This window comes from Lissotriton vulgaris, chromosome 9, assembly GCF_964263255.1.
Source record: "Lissotriton vulgaris chromosome 9, aLisVul1.2, whole genome shotgun sequence".
In the NCBI taxonomy this organism is placed as follows: Eukaryota; Metazoa; Chordata; class Amphibia; order Caudata; family Salamandridae; genus Lissotriton; species Lissotriton vulgaris.
Window position 1 is genome coordinate 97,121,112 of NC_141697.1, and position 20,193 is coordinate 97,141,304.

General features: G+C 45.7%; 1 protein-coding gene across 10 annotated transcripts in view; it reads left to right on the forward strand.

Annotated features, from left to right (window-relative positions):
- The window catches only part of GPHN (gephyrin), a 2,075,463-nt gene that overhangs the window by 1,275,538 nt on the left and 779,732 nt on the right, over positions 1–20,193 (forward strand). For all 10 annotated transcript variants that reach the window (XM_086937114.1, XM_086937115.1, XM_086937116.1 and 7 more), the window contains exon 5: positions 10,048–10,142. In XM_086937114.1, the coding sequence (XP_086793240.1) occupies positions 10,048–10,142 (95 nt within the window). The remainder of the gene's footprint in view (positions 1–10,047; positions 10,143–20,193) is intronic.

Below are 20,193 nucleotides of genomic sequence, written 5' to 3' on the forward strand. Positions count from 1 at the left end.
GAACGTGTTCAGTTTCGTTTGTACTTAAAAGTAACCATCACGTGTGAATTCTGAATTTCTAGAGAAATCATGTGTATAAGCACATGAGCCACAAAGTTACTATTTGCTTAATAATCATCGTATGTGAGTAGCATCATATCTTGATACCTGGTGCAGAATTATAATTATTTTCCATCTTACTCTGTTGCTCTCTCAATTGCAAACATGGTAAAGTGACATTCTTCTTGGAACACACCAACTCTGTATACCTCTTCCTCTGTCTCTCTCGCTCACTTTCTTTTTACACATACACTCTCACCTGACTGCTGTCTCTTGTCTGTCTTTATCTCTCCTTTTTCTTCAGCCATCTTTTATTTGTAGTTTGGCTTGATCGGTGGGCGTTAACACCATTTATGTCAGATCTTTTACATATATGCAACAAGAGAAAAGCTCTCATGAAGTGTGTACGTGTTAAGACGTGTAGCTGTTCCACTGTACTAATGTTAGGTACTATTCTTAACTTAGCATGATGTTGAAAAAATGAGTCTTTTTGCTACCAGACATTTGCTGTTGAAGCCAGTGCAAAGCTGGACTGAAATAGTACTTAATTTGAATTCCCCAGGTATTATGTTCCTCAACCGTTATCCCTAGAATTTTTCATTTTTAACATGCATGATGGAATTTGGGTTATAGATTATGCAGTGGGTGTCGCTGTGATAATAGTGTGTGTTCCATTACATCTTTGACTTTGGACTAAATGTTTAATTGAGATCTGCTCTGATAATCTTTGTGTTCGGGATGCCCACCTTGTTGCTCGTTGTCTGTTCAAGTTCTGTTTACAGGTAGTTACAGGATTTTGTTTCTGACACCGAATTAAGTGAGCCCCAGTCGATTGGTCAGTAGAGTGCTACTGCATAAAAACGTAATCTACAAGGCTTGAAATGCCACTCTGCTAGTGACACCCCCCCCCCCCCCAAACCTGCTTGCAGGCTTGATGGCAATGTCAATCTTTGAAGGCATAAAAGAGTGTTTGATAAACTTTCTTCCAAAGGCAACTAATATTTACGATGCTTAAAAAATTATTTAGATCTGGCAGGCTTCCCTTTACCGTTTTTTATTCCACCCTTTTAGGCCTGTTATCTTGTGCTGCTTATTCAGTCATGCATGCCTCAGTTTTTTGACAGAAAAGTGAGACCCAAATAAAAAAATGAGTGACCGCTCGCCAGCTTAGTCCTTGAGACGTACCACTCAGTCCGGCAAGGGACCACTTATCTGGATGAGTGGCATACCCATCCAGGGAACACAGTGCAAAAGTTCCTGCATGGATCAAGCTCATTTGACTTGCTCATTTTAGCAGCATGAACTAAGTGAAATAGGACTTTAACAAATAAATCACTAGTAACCATACACAAACACCCTGTACCAAGCAGCAAAATTCAAAACGTGTCACCCATAACCGTATTATATGTCACTCCAATTAATAAAGTTTATTAGAGCCATACAGAGAGTAGATTGTGATGTGCAAATGCTGGTATATAAAACACCTCACGCAGTTACATCTCCCACACCTTAACAACATTATTTTTGAGGAATCAGTATTTTAATCAGGATATCTCCTAGAGCAGTGGTTCTTAACCTTTTGACTTATATGTACCCCACTTAATCATTACTGGAAGCCGGGGACCACCTGTGAGTCATTACTGGAAGCCGGGAACCTCGCAAAATAATTTTTGATGATTCAAACTGCAAACAAATACATAAAAATACAGAAACAATTATTCCTCAAAAAATTAACAAATGATGAAATATTGTGTTCAATTCACAAATAGATGAAAGAAAATAAACGTGAATTTTAATAGGAAAGTTGGAGCACTTCTCAATTCAATTGAGGCCACCCATCATCCATACAATATCCTGTTTGAAGCCCTTGCTCGGCTCCTAGAAATCAATCTGAGAATGCCAACTATATTTTAACTTCCAATTACAAATTCCATTATATTTACAGATCTTTTTTTTTACGGTTTTCATCTTTGTTTATATACACTTTATTAATCTGTTAATAATATTTAATTTTCTAAGTAGCTGCAGACCCCCTGAATAGGCTTTGCAAACCCCCAGGGGCCCCAGACCACAGGTTAAGAACTACTGTCATAGGGATTTTTGAGTCTAGAGAATTTAGTTGATGCTGGAATCCGATTGGCATCGTACATAATTACTAGGCTGTCCACATACATTATCACTGAAAACTCCCTTCCCTCTAGTCTCGATGGATGACACTTGTAATAGTTTGTTTCTGTATCATGTCCCCCTGCTTGCCTTAAACAGGATGGGGCCATCACACAACAAGGATTCAAGCCATTTTCGTTTGGAAATTTGATTGACTTTCAGTCCTCTTCAGATTAAAAAAACAAGCTCACAGCTCCTAAGGTGACATTCTCACCCTACTGACAATATTCCTCCACAAAACCAAATCAGACCTCAATGGAGTGATTGAAGGTTAATAGGGACAGATTGTACACTATACAAATGCTACTTAACAATTAAGGATGGGCCAATTGTCAACCCTACCCACATGCCATAGAAGGTTCTCATAGACTCTGTTGGTTCTGTGTGGCTCAGGGGTTAGAGGCGGCAGACCCGGAAGCTGAGATCGGCCCTGGACCAGGGTTCAATTCCTCGCCTCGGCGGGTCTTGGGCTCAAAAAATTCCACGGACTCGATAATTCTCGCTCCGGTGCCTTCTCGACTCACGGGTTCACACTCTGCGACTCTGGGCAATAGCTTGCTTAATCTCCACAACGGCCCCTCGCGGCGGGATGCCTGGCTTTCACCTTGTGGATACCCTGCCGGGGTTATCTCACAGGGGAATACCAGGACGGGTTCCCTAAGCAAGCGCCGGGAAACCCACTGCGGGTAGCTGTGCGCTAAAGAAGTATAAATACATTTACACATTTACAATAGTCCATAAATCAACCGAGTCGTATTCCTTCTGATTTTGAGCTCTCATGACCAACTTGCTGTGAATCGTTGTCACCAGAGACCTTTAATCCCATCTGTAACAAGGTTGTTCCTAATGGTTGATATTCTTCTCCATGGACACTAGCCTCAGCATAGTAGAAACATCTATCCATATTCTGTATGTCTGTTCATCTCCCTAGTATGTTGGTCTCTCCATCCATCCGTGTATGTTGTCTGTGTTTTTGTGTGTGTTGTCTGTGTGTACATAGGTACCCGTCTCTTGGCCTCACTAGTCTAGTACTAATCTTTCTTTTAGTGTAAGTGCATGAATACCTGGGTGCCTCTTTGTCTGTGTGCATTGGTGTCTGCAGGTCTTCTGTACCGTCTGCAAACCTACCTGTAGATCCATTGGTCTGTGCAGGGGTGCCTATAGGTGTGTCGCTATGGCTATGTGTACAGTTGTCCAGGCAATATACAATGTCCAACCTCTTGCTTGTTTTGTACGGACAACTTGTTGCTTCTACCAATTTTACTTCCTGACCTTGTAACCCGTTCCACCTTTTTTACCTCTTCTCTTTACACCTCCATTAATGTGAGCAGCCTGGAATAACATAACGATGACACACAGCTGTGTAATCATTCTGAATATGTATTATCACACTGAAAATAATAATGAGCTAGCCTAAGGTATATGTGATATCTTTCAGGGCACGTTTGGGGAATTTACAGGAAATGAATTCCTGCACATACATGCAGTAAGAACCTTTATATGAATGGCATTCTTTCCATGTTGTCATATATCATCTATCATTTATAGGAATTTATGCATTTCTGCCATGTATGTTACCTCATCTAGAGTTTCCGTAATACCTTCATGTAACAGTGGTTTTAGTAAAATATGCAACAAGATTATGGTAAAATAGCACGCATTTGTTTAGCTTCATGGTTCATAGGGAAGCATCATTGGCAACATCAGATCATGGCTTACAGCCAACACTTTCCATTCATCAAAGCAAACTGTGAGGGGTGGTGAAATTGGCACCACACACTCTTAAAACTTGCAATGGCCGTGCAAGAAGTGACAACACTGATCCCCGATAAAAAGCCACTCTCTGTGACACTCGTTGTTGTAAACTTGAAGGTAAAGCATCCTAATACATATAGATTAGTAATGGGTCAACCTAGCCCCTCAAACAAGATTTGCTTATCCAATAACATTTAAATCTCTACTGTTCCACAACGAGATTCATCTCTTAACAATTCAAAGACCCATTTGTTTAATATTTTAGCTCACATGTTCTAGTAAATATCCATGCCCACCAAGGAAGCAAAACAATCAAATCAAACCCACGGCTTCCCGGTGGTTACAGAGGTGGATTGAGCAAACTCATGAAACCCTAGCTCAAATGCTATGCACCACTCATCGTTGATTCACTGACAGCTGCACACAGATCCCCCAATGTAGACATCATAAAAACAAGACTGGCTAGTATGTCACCATGGTCTCACTGCCACAGTACAAGAACCGAGTCCTCTTGAAGCCCTTTGACATCAACCACTTCTTTCTTGGTTAATTCAACACAGTCAGCTCCATCTCACAGTACCACAGACACTTCTCTAAGGCACACTGTCAACACTCGCACTCTAAATACTCTCTTATATTCTTTGGTTGCTAAACCACCTTCAGTGACTTAGTCTTTCTACCTTCCTCCATTATCAAAGCCACAAAGAGAGGCAACCTCTCTATCTTCTGCCACAGATACCTTGTCTGTCTCAATCCTGGCCACATTCTTCCTAACCAGTATTTCACTTGGACCATAATGAGATAACCATTTATTGTCCCATCTATTCTTTCATAATAAATTGCTAGATAAAGTAGTATTGCTGCAAAGGTAATCCCACATCACCTTTATTGTCTTCTTTACTCATTCATATGCAACCGTTTTCTGTCCAAGAAGGAGCACAGAAACAATCTATGTCCAGGTAGTTGATCGTTCATTCCGTATTACTGACACAGGCCACCCTGGGCCTCTCTGCTTCATTTGCCACTACCGTCCATCGTGCCCTGCCTACTGCCTTCTCCTACATCATGGGTATCTCTCAGACTGCCCTCTGTAGACGTTCCTTTCTCCTCTCAGGTTCTCATGACCATTTTGTTGCAATGAACCTTTAATAGACTTTTCCGCTTCAATCATTGTTTTCTTTTCCGGACCCTTTATCCTCCATGCTATTCAACCCATAAACATAGCCCCTGGTGCCCTGGCGTTCACCCCTGGTATCACAGTTCATCAGTACTCCGAAGTCACCAAGCTCTACCTGTAGCTTGTTCGCATCTAACATTCACTCTCTCACAGTTTTTCTCAACTTCATCCTAGTCCTTGATGCTGGCTTTGTCCTTCAAACCTGATCGCATACAAGCTAAAGGTATACGTGCTTACAGGTTAGCAACAATCAGGTTGATTAAACCAGAATTGTTGCTAAGTAGTCCACATCAGTTACGAGCAGAAGGATTGACAAGTTCAAGAAGATGCTTTAACTGTGAACTGTTCCTCCAGACACAGCTTACTGTTGAAGTACCTTCATTTGTACCCTGTTGAATGAAGAAGTTCCACTTCTTGGTTGATTTTAACTGGCTTGTGACAAGCACAAGTGCTCTTTAAAATTAACACTATTCTCTCTTGAGCCTCTACTCATTTTAAACTATTCACAAAACACATATCTTGTCCCTTTTATGTAATGAATAGAGGCTACCAACTACATTAGATATCTCATTGCATAGTTGTTTAGATTTGCAGCTAAAAATAGAATATCAAATTAAACAATTTTCATCATGGAACTGCCCCAAAATGACTGGTACTCTAATAAGCACCCCTGACTGGTGAGGCACTCAGAACCTGAGAGTGTATTGGCAATGCATGACCGTCTGTTGAAAGAAATGCTGGTCCTGACGCAATATTGTGAGAACATTTTGTCAGAAGAATTCAAAACCTTTGCATAATTTCCCCTGGACTCTATAGGTGCCTTATGTAGGATTCTATGGAAATTTACATATGACTTTGGATGCGTAAAGTATTGAAATGAGAGAGTTTCTTTTGAGAGGGTTTGCCGTTGAGCTGGAGCAGGGTTCTCCAAAGTCCGTCATGGAGGGCTGGATCCATGCCTGATTTTTAAGATAACTACATTTATCTAACTGAGGATATGCTAAAAATCTGGCATAGATCCGGCCCTCCAGGACTGACTTTGGAGAACCCTGAGCTAGAGAGTGCAGACAGTCGGTGAAAGGAACAAGGTACCTAATATAATCTATCTGTATAACAGCTAAACAAATAAGTCTGTGCAGCCTTTTATAACGGCGGACTCTGTGTTATAAGGTCTTTCTAAGAGATAACTGGCTTGTCAATTAGTTTTCCCAGAGGCCGTCTTTCCTCTTTAGCCGAGGAGAGGGCAGGAGTTGAAATCAGATGCCCCTTGCATCTGTAGTCCTCTCTCTCCCCCAGTCTTCCTTTTCTCCACGTCATGTCCGGACTTAGATCAAAAAGCAGCTCAGGAAGGCGTTGTAGGAGTCCAAGAAAGCAGTGCCTGAGAAGAGTGAGTTTCCCTTCCCTTTTATAGAGGGGGCAAAGACAGGGAGGGGGTCATTCGTAATCAGTTTTAAAACAAGACATTGACCCACATTTTTTACAGCAATATCCAGGACCATTATACCTACGTCACAAAATGCATGGATGTGCCCAGCAGCATATTATGTGCCCAGCAGTAAAAATCCAGATGCACAGCGTCCAAAGAGGCACCTATCGTGCCCAGTGGCTTGCTGTGTATATGTGTATGGGTTCATTCTTCAGCTTCCCACAAAGGTGTAGTAAGTGCTAGACGAATGCTACAATTTAATACAATAGAATGAAGCCTTAATAGATATAAAAAAAACTCATAATGGGGATTAGCACCATTTGTATATGCTGTCCCGAGAAATATAATGTCCATTGCAGTCCTGTACCAGTAGAAATCTCATCTGAATTAATGTGGCAAAGCAGACAGCTCCATAAACATTTCTGAATTCTAATCCAGTGTATGACATATATTAAATTACTAACATTTGAAGGGAATTTTTAAGTACATTCTTTCAAACCATTGGGGATACCATGTAATTGAATCCTTTTTAGCTCGGCTGTTTCATGGAAAGACCAACCGTAGGAAAATTAGCCCAGTTGACTTTATCCCAAAATGGGTTTATGACCCGATGTTCTATCTATTTTCTGATAAGTCAACCCCAGGTGTGTTTTTCTCTTGTTTTATATTATTAATGGCTTAAAGCATCAATTACAGTAAACAACATACAAAGGATTCACATTTGGCGATCCTTTGATAACATAGGACGAACACACCATTGGAGCGTAGGGTGGAATGCGCCATTGGGGTTTAGGGCGAACGCACCATTGTAACATAGGGTGGAATGCGCCAATGGCGTTTAGGGTGAACGCACCATTGGAACACAAGGAGAAATCACCACTGCAATGTAGGGCGAGCACACCATTAGAACACAGGACAGAATGCACATTTGTAATGTAGGGCGAACACACCATTGGAACTAGGACAGAATCCACCATTGCGATGTAGGGCGAACACACCATTGGAACTCCGTACGGACTGCAGCAATTTGAATCTGGGGCGAACACACCATTTGAACACAGGGAGGAATGCATCACTGGAATGTAGGGTAAACAAACTATTGGAACACAAGACGGAATGCTCCATTATATTGTAGGGCGAGCACACCATTGGACCACAGGGCAGATGCACCGTTGCAATGTAGGGCGAATACACCATTGGAACTCTGGATGGGAAGCAGCAATTGGAATGTAGGGTAAATGCACCACTGGAATGTAGGGCGTACACATCATTGGAACACAGGGTGGAATGTACCACTGGAATATAGGGTAAACGCGCCATTGGAACACAGGGCGGAATGCATCATTGGAATGTAGGGTGAACACACCATTAGAAAACACAGGGAGGAATGCGCCACAGAAATGTAGGGTGAAAACACCATTAGAAAACACAGGGAGGAATGCACCACTGGAATGCAGGGCATAATTAAATGTAGGGTGAACACACCGTTGGAACATTGGGCGGAATGCACCACTGGAATGTAGGGTGAGCACACCATTAGAAAACACAGGGAGGAATGCACCACTGGAATGCAGGGCATAATTAAATGTAGGGTGAACACACCATTGGAACACTGGGCGGATTGCACCACTGGACTGTAGGGTGACCACACCATTAGAAAACACAGGGGGGAATGCACCACTGGAATTGGAGGGCGAATACACCATTGGGACACAAGGAGGAAGGCACCACTGGAATGTAGGGTAAACGCACCATTGGAATACTGGGCGGAATGCACCTTTTGAATGTAGGGCGAACACACCATTGGAACACAGGGAGGAATGCACCACTGGAATTGGAGCGCGAATACACCTTGGAACACAAGGAGGAATGCACCACTGGAATGCAGGGCATACTGGAATGTAGGGTAAACGCGCTATTGGAATACTGGGCGGAATGCACCATTTGAATGTAGGGCGAACACACCATTGGAGCACAGGGAGGAATGCACCACTGGAATTGGAGGGCGAATACACCATTGGAACACAAGGAGGAATGCACCACTGAAATGCAGGGCATACTGGAATGTAGGGTAAACGCACCATTGGAATACTGGGCGGAACGCACCATTTGAATGTAGGGTGAACACACCATTAGAACACAAGGGGGAATGCACCATTTGAATGTAGGGCGAACAGAGCATTTGATTAGGAGTGGAGGCTTGTTCGCCACTTCCGTTGCAAAGGCATACCTTCGGGCAGCAATTAATCGTCTTTTTCTACGCTGTTCCGTTATAATAGAGCACAAACGAGTCTGTCCTTTTCCAAAACGAAAAAACATAAAGGAACAGTCGGACTTCTTGAAGTTTCTTCTTGGAGCTATTATAACTCTGGCCAGGAAGTTATTTGTAGTCAGTTTGTCTACGACTAAGATATCAAATCCTGATTTCTTTTTCATTTCTCTTTCTTTCGTTTGATATCTATATGCCTGTTGTCAATAGAAAAGGGTACGATGAGGTTTATGGTGATGTTACTCGTAGTCCGACTCTTTCAGTGTTCATCAAGCTCCTACCAGTTTCTCAGCCATCAGGCAAACACGAATACCAGTTGGCTCCTTATTTAAAGAAGAGCACTGGAGATGGCCACACATGCACAGGACACTAGGGTGTGCAGCCTGTCAGGCATGTCTGCATGCAGCACTTGCATGCAGTGTTCTCCCTTATGGCATTTAAAGCGGTGTATGGTAAAACCTTCAAATTGAGAGTAACCTCTTTGCACCCAGGATCTGCAACAACACCATTGTATCCATCAGGTCCGGCCCACCGCTGCTCCAATTTAGGAAAGAGTGAAGACTCACCTCTTTAAAGAACATTATATACATCACAATGCATTAACCGACCGCAGCCCAGCTTCTTCTCCTCATATCCATTGGCATTATGCTTGTCTTTGACCATGTACAATGCTTTGCTGCCTTTTGAATGAGTTTGGCGCTATAGAAATACCACATAAATACATGGATACATACAGAGTCACCACAAAAGTACCTTTATGCTTCTATTTCAAACCCCTTTTCTTGTTTCTGTCATGTTTCAAAGCATCTCAGATTGAAAAGGTGCCATTTCCAAGATCTAAAATTGTGTACTCCTAATCTGGCAGTCCTGGACAACTGCTTGCCAATCCATACGCCTTCAAACATTAAACTGCATTCCTTCCACATTAACTGGGGCGATTGAGATGGTTCAAAAGCAGACATTGCCTATACTTATATACCCACTAAAAATATTTTTGTATAATAAAATTACTTTTAGAAAGTAATCTTGGAGTACGGTTAGTTAAACTAATTTCCGTGATTTATTATGACATCAGTCTGGGTTCACAGGTATCCGAGGATCTACGTGTTTTTTTTCCTTTTTTTTGCTTTAGCTTCATATTTCAATTTAAGATCAGTTAATATTGTTTTTCTTTTGCTGATTACACTCAAGCACATTTTTAATCTCTAATTGCAGGCAACGAGAGAAGTAATAGAGCGGGAAGCCCCTGGGATGGCCTTGGCAATGCTGATGGGATCTCTTAATGTCACTCCTCTGGGCATGCTTTCTAGGTAAGGAAGCCAACACATGCAAATATAGCGCACTGAGCTCGTTACTGCACCAGCGATGCCAAAGTCAATGTCTACAGCATCTGAGGAAGACATTACATTTCTGTTGATATAAAGTATGGAAGAGACTTGACATTTATTGAAAACTCTAAATGAATGTTTGTTTTCTTGTAGGGGTGAATGTTTTTTAGTATTATGATTTTATCATTTGTTTCATTCCAGGTATTAACCTAGAACAGTGTCTTCAAATATTATTGATTATAAACTAAACTATTTTCTGGGGGCATAGCCGGCCAAGGTGGCAACCAGAGCAGTCGCTTCAACTCCAGCTCCGCCCCGGGCCCAGCTGTAATCCTGCAGCATCCTGGCCAAGCTAGTGTCTCGCTGCCCCCATGACACCCAATGCCACAGAGTGCCTGGCTGGCTTGGGCCGATCCAGTGTCAGCTGCCTGCCCTGTGTTGTGGCCGCGGAGAGAAGATGGCAGTGGCAGTCTGCCTCAAGTGGGGTCCACGTGCTTATTGAAGGGGCGGGGGTCCCCTGGACAACTGGGCCTCTCCCCCCGGTGAGGCGGTAGGTGGGGGTTGGGGCACAGGCCCTTGGACTGCTTTCAGGTCCCCTGAGTAAATAGTAAGTCCTGAGGCCTATGGAGGCCCAGCTACAGCATGGGGGTGGGGGGTGTTGGAAACTCTTTCAACCTGTAGGGAGTGCACAGCTGGGTCCCCAGAGAGGATTGATGTTGAGGGATTGCCAATGAGCAGGCAGGGGCCCTGTTCCTGGGGACAATAGACTCCTCTGGTGAGGTGTCTGGGGGATCATCGGCCTAGATACTGAGGTGAGGGGGACCCGATTCACCCTCCCTTGGTGCCCCCAGTATCTGGGGTGCTGAGAGACCGGGCAGGAGGAGGCCGAGAGATGCTGTTGGTGTTAGGCAGGCCCCCTGGTGATACTTACCACGGATCTGGAAGCCTGAGTGAGGCCAGGGTACCTTGGGCACGCTGCGATGCCACTTTACCCGTGAAGCCCTGAAGGAGGATCGGACTACCGCAGAGGAGCGCCTGAGGATGGCGGTGTCTGTCCGGAGGGAGAGTTTTTTTTTTAAATCTTTTTTATTAAACAATCAAGGAATGACAAAAACAAAGTCCAGTGCAACACTGTTGTCTTCCTCCAAGCCAAGTGCAGTAATACAATATCCAACCGTTATGCTACGTGAGACCTGTTTCATTACATCGAATCTGATGACATTCCCCATCTTATACATATTCCATCATCTAGGTGGTCCCCTGCATGTTGAGAGGTGTCCCCGAATGGTGTACATAGCATTCCGCGGCTTTCGTTCCGTGCCCCCCAAATTCTGGTCAATTTTTGTGGGCACCCTCTTCCCTCGTATATCGCCCTCTCCGCCTGCATGCACCAGTCCATATCTGTCTCCCAATCTTTGAGTTTGAGCCCAGTGGCTCCCTTCCAAGATCTAGCTTTATTACTTTTAGCAATCATGCACCCCAGTGAGACCCATATTCTCTTAGTCCTTGAAAGATCCGTAGCGTCCCATATTCCAAGAAGGCACCATCAGGGGAGACCTCCATTGTTTTCTGACATGTTAAAAGTAACGCCGAGGTTACCTTCCCCCAATGCGTCTGGAGACACAGGCATACCCACCACTGGTGCATGTATGTACCTGTTTGCCTATAGCCACAGGGACATGTCAGGGAGTCCAAGACACCCACTTTGGCCAATGCTGAACTTGTATAGTATGCTCTTTGCAGGAGTTTGAGTTTGAGTTGGATCGCTACCTCTCGGGATGACACTAGTGCCTCCTGCCAGTCCTCATCACTAATCTCTTCCATATCCTGTGCCCTTTTTGCACGTATTTTCCCCATTGCATCTGGGGTGTTAAGAATTTTTCTGTATGTCATGGAGATCGCCATGTCTGGAAGGTAACCGTCAAGCAGTCTATCTTCTAGGGGGAGACGGCAGGTAGATCGGAGCCCCTGAGTCCAGCCTTCTGTAGTGCATTCCTGACCTGAAGATACCTAAAGGTTTCCCTCTCATTCAGTTCGTAGTCCTGTTGGAGATCGCCAAAACGTCTCACTTTTCCTCCTACCCACATATCTCCAACTGTAGAGAGTCCGATCAGGTCCCACTTGTCGAACCCTGGGTGTTTGACCAATGACCCCAATCTGTCTGATTCCAGCAAGGGGATTACTTGTATGATCTTGTTTTTCCACCCCAGGGCAGAAGTTGCCATGTGCCATAGTGTGATGGTAGTGGAGATTGGAATGTACGGAGGCATGTTCTTAATTCCTCAGTAAATTGCTCTGCGGTATTCGCCAGGGGTCATATTGTACCTGTCCATCCTATAAGCTTGATCCTTTAGGGGTCGATGGATCCAGTGGTTAGTGACCATCAATTGAGAGGCCCAGTAGTAACTTTTGAGTGCCGGCAGAGCTATCCCTCCATCATACCAGCTCTTTGTTGCATATGAGGAGCACCACTATTCCGGAGTAAGGAGTGTATCTCAGACTCGATTGAATGGAAGTAATGAGTGGAAACCAAGTGAGGTGTATTCAGCAAAGTGTAAACAAAACGGGGAAGTGCCATCATTTTATATAAGGCAGCCCTGCCCAGTAGCGTGAGGGGCAGGGTCTTCCAATGCAACACATCTTCCCGAAAGCGGCGTAGGGGGGTAGCTAAGTTGCTCTAGTGGAATAAGGTGGGATCAGCCATGATATATATCTCCAGGTATTGAGAACCCTCCGTGACGGTTTTATCCGCACAGCTGCGAGGCAAGTTGGGGCGGCTCCCACACAGAACATACACCAGGGACTTTTCCCAGATAATGGTGTACCCTGAGTACTTTTGGTACAGAGTGAATATGTGTAACGTCCAATGTATGGTAAAATAAGGTCTGGCCAAATAAAGCAAAATATCATCGGAATAGAGGAAGATTCTGTCCTCCCACTCTGTCGTCCAGTTCAAACCCCTGATGAGGGGATCCCCCCTGATCCAAATTGCTAGCGGCTCGAGGGCAAGAGCGAAGATCAAGGAAGAAAGTGGGCAGCCCTGCCTGGTTCCCTTTTGCAATGCGAACGTTTTTGATCTCCCGCCATTCACTGTAATTCGGGCCAGGTGTTCCGAGTAAAAGAGCCGTACCCAGGATAGAAATTTCTTACCAAACCCGATTCGTTCAAGTGCAGCAAATAAAAAAGGCCATTCAATCGTGCTGAATGCCATCTTTGCATCCAGCCACATGATCACTGCGTCTTCCCTGGTTGTAGCTGCTCTACCCATGACACCATGAAGGCGCCTTAAGTTAAAGGCAGTGTTTCTGCCAGGCATAAAGCCGGATTGATCCAGATGGATCAGCTTGCCTAGCAGGGGAGACATATGCGTTGCCAAAATCTTGGCGAGTATCTTGACTTCTGGGTCTAGGAGGGAAATGGGCCGGAATGATCCGCACCTCTCGGGGGGTTTACCTGTTTTGAGTATAACTTCGATATTGGCCATTCTCTGCCTTTTGTGCAGAATGCCCGCAGTCACGCTTTTGTCGTACATTCTTATAAGATATGGGGCGATCGGGGACACATTTACTTTATATAATTCTATTGAAAGGCCGCTCAGGCCCATGGCTTTCCCAGACTGGAGCGCCCGATTGCCTTGACAACTTCCTCAGTGGTCAACACGAAGTATAGATCTTTGGCTTCTTGTGGCTCAAGGACCAACAGCCTGAGGGTGGCCAGTAGCTCCTGTGCTTCCTCGTGTGTGGAGGCCCCTACAGAAGCATAGATTTGCTGAAAGTGGTCAGCAAATGCCTCCGCAATCTTGTCCTTATTCTGTAGCCTTGAACCCTCTTTGCCCTCGATCATTGAGACCCATCTATTGGCTTGTTCTTGCCTATCCAGCCAGGCCAATAGTATGCTGGCTTTGTCGCCAACCTCGCATATGCGCTGTTGAGTGGCACGGTGATGGGCTCTAGCCGCATCCTCCTCGATGTCCTTGTATTCCTTTTGCTTCAGAAGCATTCTATGTTTAGTATCTGGAGCATTAGTTGTAATTTAATCGTGTTCCAGTTGACTGATCTCAGGCTCTAGTTCCAGTAGTCACTTTCTCTTTTCCTTCCTATGTCCAGTGAACGCAGATACGTCCACTCCTCGCACCACTGTCTTGTATGCCTCCCATTGCACTATATCTGGCTCTACAGAACCCTTGTTGTCATGTTGAAATAGTCTGTGGTCTCCTGTATGAACTTCTCCCTAATTTCCGCCACCTTAAGATACCCTGGGTTAAGAGCCATCTCACGACGAGCGACGAGGGGGAAGGGGCACGCCCAGCAGGTCGCCCGCTGGTAGATTAAGCAAGTGAGTACCGAAATCAGCCAGTGTCCGTGAGTGAAATCTAGGTGGCACATAGAGTGATGTTATGTTGAGCGGCTTACCTTCACAACAACCGGACACCGTGACAAATCTACCCAGAGTGTCGTGTGTGACTGTATTTGAAAGGGGAAGGAGGTGCGCAGGAGAAGCAGTTTGTAACCTCATCTATTAAGTGCCCAGTAAGGGCTCCCCTGTATATGGGTTTCTTGTAGCAGGACCACAACTGGGGCTTGCTGCTTCAGATACTGTAGGACCGTTCCTCTTTTGATTTTATCTTCCAAGCCATTTACATTCCATGAGAGTGGTTTAAGCTGACCCGTTCCTGGGGCCTCCACAATGTTATCACACATTTGGGCAGTGCAGATGTGGAGGTTTGTAGTCTGGGCCAATGTAAGTGCAGCACCAGAGAGCCAAATTAGCATCCCTCCTCCAGGTCAGCGGTATCGATAATAAAACCGACACATTGACTGTAGTCCATGAGCGTCCTTATACATTTCCCATGTACTGCTACAATGTTGCTCTGCATTGTACACATGTACTGTTTGACCTTCCCCCTTGAATAATTTAAATGACTCGAAACTTCTATCCATCAACAGCGTGAAACTTCTTTTTCCCTCCCCCTCCCTGCCTCCCTGCATTGTGGACTTGAAACTGCCCACTTCCCAACCTTGCAGAGTGCCAGTGTACCCATACCCATATTCACAATGTTTGGGAACGCGGCCTGGCTGATCCCTGACTTATCGTTTTCCTTTCCCTGTATTACCTGCATTGTGTAAGCTACTTAGTTAAAACATCATAGTATGTATTGTATATGTATAGTAAACATATAATGGTGTCGGTTACTAAAAGCATATAATGACTATGAAAAAATGTATACACTTTTCACTCGCGGTACGAGGGCCCACAAGTCCGAGGCAAATCGGCCCAGTGTGAATCGTATTATGGCCTCCAAAGCCTCGTAAGTCACTCTGCTACTTAGCAGTGCCGCCCCCCCCTCTCTTCTGACTCCAAACCTGCGTCTTGTCTAGGATTTTCATGGCGTCGATCCTGTCCCTGTAGACGTTTCTTGGGTCAGCTCTGTGGGCTCCAACAGTTCTCCAGCCCTCCATTCATTCCCATGTCTCCTCCGGAGATGTAAAAAACCATGACTTTCCTTCCGCCAGCACCCTGAGTTTGGCTGGGAAGAGCATAGCATATTTTCTGAGCGCCTTTTTGACACCCCCCTCCCCCCCCCCCCCACCAATTACCTAAGCTTTGAAAAGTGTGTACTTTTCAAGGTTTGTTTGGTGCGTTGGCTTCGGCACCTTGGGGTTCGACATCTTCTCAGAGGTACAATGCGTTGTATCCCCCACTTTTGCTTTATTCTGTGGTTCAGGGGTGAACGGCGCCCCCCTGTTTACCCTGGCACAGTCCTGGTCATGACAGCTGGTGGCTCATGGATGGCGCCACACACCCCAGAACCTCCTCTTCAGCCCTCCCAATGTCGGGACCCCGGTGTCGGGCCGGTGCCTGGTTGGTATGTTCTCGTGGTCTTGAGGCGGCCCCGTCGTTACAAATTTATTTGCGCACTGCTCCCCTGTTGCTACTTGCCGGATAGTTTTGATATTGAGCAGAGCACCCGGCAAGGCTGCCCCTTGTCAACGATGATATTTGCCCATGGCATGTAACCACCGGGTTTCAAATTGCGCTAGAACTCCTGCCAGTGGGAGATTGAGGCACTGTGCGCCCACCACATGGCCTTATATGCTGACGATGCCCTTGTTTACTTACGTGACCACAGGACTTCACTCCAGGATCTGGTGACTTTACTGGATGATTTGGGGGCAATGTTGGGCCTAAGGGGTAAACCGGTTCAAGCCTTGCCTGTTCCCCCTTAGTCTGAGCCAGGTGCAGGACATGGGGGGTGGGAGTTGCCCCCTTCTATGCTCTTGTGGCCGCTTGACACGTTTAAATATTTTGGAATTCAGATTTTCCACTCAGATGCCGGTCTCCTTGAGGGGAACATGGACAGGGCTCTGAGCTCTCTCTAGGTTTCCTACTGTTCTGGGCATCGCTGCTGCTTTTACATTTGGGCCAGGTTGCGATCTCCAAGATGCTCCTTCTCCCTTGCCTGTTATACTTATTTGCAGCACTGGCCCTCTGGCTTCTCAAATGCTTAATTTTGGCCTTGAATAAGCTATGGGGCACGTGCAGATGCCGGGTGGCCATCGCCCAGGTCTACAGGCCTATGTAGGAGGTTTTTTTTATGCATCAGCCTCATTGCAGTGGTGGGGCAGCAATTGGAGGTGACCCTCGGAGTGGGCGGCGGTCTGGTGACTTTTGGATGGAACACACACATTCACTTGGTTGTTCTTCCTGGTGCCTCATCTCCAGTATGTGACACATCAGATGAAGATCCCACGTTATTGTTGGCGGAGGTACATATGTGGTAACATTGCCAGGCCCCGTACTCTCCACTGCTTCCCCTCTGGCATACAGCAGTGCTTTTGGGGGGTTCACCTGAATCACAGGACACAGGATCACAGGACACAGAGCTGGCGGGCAGCAGAAATAGAACGTATGAGGGACCTTTTTGGTGAGTAGGCATTCTTATTCTTTCAAGAGCTCAGGAACATCCACAACATCCAGGTAGGAAACTTCTTTACATCCATTGTAACATATCAGGCAATAGTCTCGCATTGGGGGCGCAGAAATACTGAGCTGTCTACGGTGCTACGGCTACATGCGGCCTCATCCTAAGGGGTCGCACGCAGACTAATATCAACCATCTACACTGCTCTCATCATCATGAATTGGGCATGAAAAAGTGCGTGACTGCTGGGCACTAGACTTGGGAACGTCCTTGATGGACAAACAATGGTGCCAAACCCTGCAACAGGTTTGAGTGGTGTCCCTCAATCCACGCTTCTGTTTCATGCAGTTTAATTATTTACACCAAGCGTATTGCACACCGGGGGGCATTGCACGCATGTTCCCCACTGCCTCAGCGGCATCCCCCAGGTGCGGTTCACTGGATGTATGCTTTCTTCAGAAGGTGTGAAAATGGACTTGGGCAGAGATTGTTGGGATCACCTCTGCACCGGTCGACAGAGAGGTTCCACCTACGCCTAAATCCTGCCTCTTGAGCATACACCCTAGGGAGAAAGGGGAGAAATATTGGCATAGATTTGTGAACCTGGCGTTGGTGTTGTTCAAACGACAGATTGCCATGTTCTGGAAATCGCAGGCAGTTTCAGAGGTGATGTGCTGATTCCGTATCTTACTAAAAAGGGGATTGTGCCGAGGCAGATGTCCTTGCGGAGACCCGTACAAGGGGTGGCCATGAGACTGGGGGACTGATTTGAGACATATATGTCAGAAACCTTGAAGCGAGAGATGACTTGCAGCACTCCCTCCACCCTCACCCCCTCATGATCGACTAACATATCTCTCCTGATCTGTGTCCCCCTGGTCAGTGCATGGGCGCCTTAAGACGCTGGGGTGTCTGGCTCAAGGGTACGATCCAGTCTGGGCATTGGTGTTCTTGGTGTGCTCGGGACTGGCTTGCTGTTCTCCTGGTGTGGCATAGTCAAAGCTGCAGCTTTCCTGGGCACCCCACCTGCCCAGCCCCTCGTTGGGATGGTTGCATGCCTATGTCCTGTTGCAGTGAGCCCTGGACCTTCCCTAGCTAAGTGGTTTATGGTGGATTGAGGGTAAACAGACTGGTAATCCTCTTGTGCAGGATACATTGAGAAAATGGGTCTGGGCATATGGATGGCACCTCATGGTACTGTACTGTTGATCTGTACAATACTGTTGATTCTGGCTGTTCGGTGACTGGAATACCTCAACTGTGTAACTCCGTGTATATTCTAGGGCCCAGTCTGGGTCCTGGACTTTGTTGTGACTGTATCAGGTTTCATGTTTTCGAAATTAAAAGGTTATAGGGGCCCTGGTCCCAATGCACCTGCTGCAATAATGATAGCTACTCCCCTGCACACTCTAGTTGATATGTTTAGTTATTCTGCGTTATCAGAAACGTATCCCAACCCTTCTAATCAAATTTAGCAAACACATTAAAGTTCTTGAATCTCCCCAGGGTGCAGCACTTGATAGACATTGGAATGTTCAAGTTGCCTATTAAAAGGTTTGCTGTCAGTCATTTCACTTTAGAGGAACCTAATAAATTAATTTAATCCGCATAATCTTCATATTGTATGAAAATATAACACATTTTCAATGGGAACTAAATAGTGTAAGAGTTCAGGCCTCTGCCCATAGTCATGCTTTCTATCTGCACAATACATTATCTAACGCAAAGCTAAATTCAATTACAGGCTCTCGCTAGCTGTCTTTTGTAAATAAAATATACTTCTCCAACTCAAAGTAAAGATTGTGCACATAGACATATTGTGATCCAGTCTTTGTTATTGCTACTCAGTTTGGTCAACCACACCACTATTATGGAGGCATGAGCAACACATCAGAAGGGGGCTGAGCATCCTAGCTGAAAAAGAGAAGGGTATAAAAAGAAGCTGCAAGACTTCCACTGACATGGAGTGTTAGATCTGGGGGTCTCTAGTTGGCAATGGTATTCACCTTTGTCCAAATAGAGACCCTTACTTCTAAGTCAGGATAAGGAGATTACACTCCTTAATAAAACCTGCTCACCCCCTTGGTACCTTGGCACGAGCAGACAGGCTTATCTCAGAGGCAGTGTGTTAAGCATTTGTGAATATAGACAGTAATACAGTGAAAACACTACAGATGGACACAACACACAGGTTTTATATAGACTTAACACAAGACCACAAACAACAAAAATCCACAATACTACACTTAAGATTACTTAAAAGATGATTTAAGTTGCTTAGTTCAAGTTGATGATAAATGCGACAAAGTTCTCAACAAAGTACCTGGATGCATAACGCAAAGTAAACAAAAAGCTTGCAAAAGAGGAGATGCGTCGGTTCCGTGATCCGGGGGAGATGATGCGTCGTGCCTCAATGCTTGCGCGGAATAGGGGATGCGTCGTGATCCTTACCAGTGCGGAGGTAATGCGTAGTTTCTCGGCCTGCGGGCCCGTAGCGGTGCGCAAGATGGCGCCTTGATGCGATGCGATGATCCGGGTGCGATGCGAGAAGATGGCGCCCTAGCAGCCTTTTGACGACTCTGTACTTTGGAGCCGCGACAGGTCCTGCGACACGCTTCTCCGGTAATGCGATGGAGACTCTCGCGATGGCGTCGTGCTTCTCCGATGATGCGACAGCAGACAGCTTCGATGAACACACGCTTCCCGGGAGATGCAGTGAAGGCTCGCTTCTTTGGCGATGCGACGATTTTCAGCTGCGGCGGTGACACGCTTCTTCTCTATGCGTCGCGCTTCCAGCTCCCAGCGGCACGCAAGTGTCTTGAGTCAGAATTCCCAGATAGGAAATTCAGTGGGGAGCTGAAGGTGAAGTCGTTTGTTCCTGAGACTTCAGCAGGAGGAAAGCACAGTTCAAGCCCTTGTAGATGAAAGTCCTTACAAAGTTCCTTCTCCTTTTCCTTGGCAATGAAGCAACCACTGCAGGCCAACCCAGCAAACAGCACACTGGCAGAGAACTCCTGCAGCTTCCTTGGTTCTTCTCCTTGGCAGAAAGGTTTCTTGTCCACAAGTGATCTAATTTCTTGGGATCAGGGTCCCAATATTTATACCCCAAAA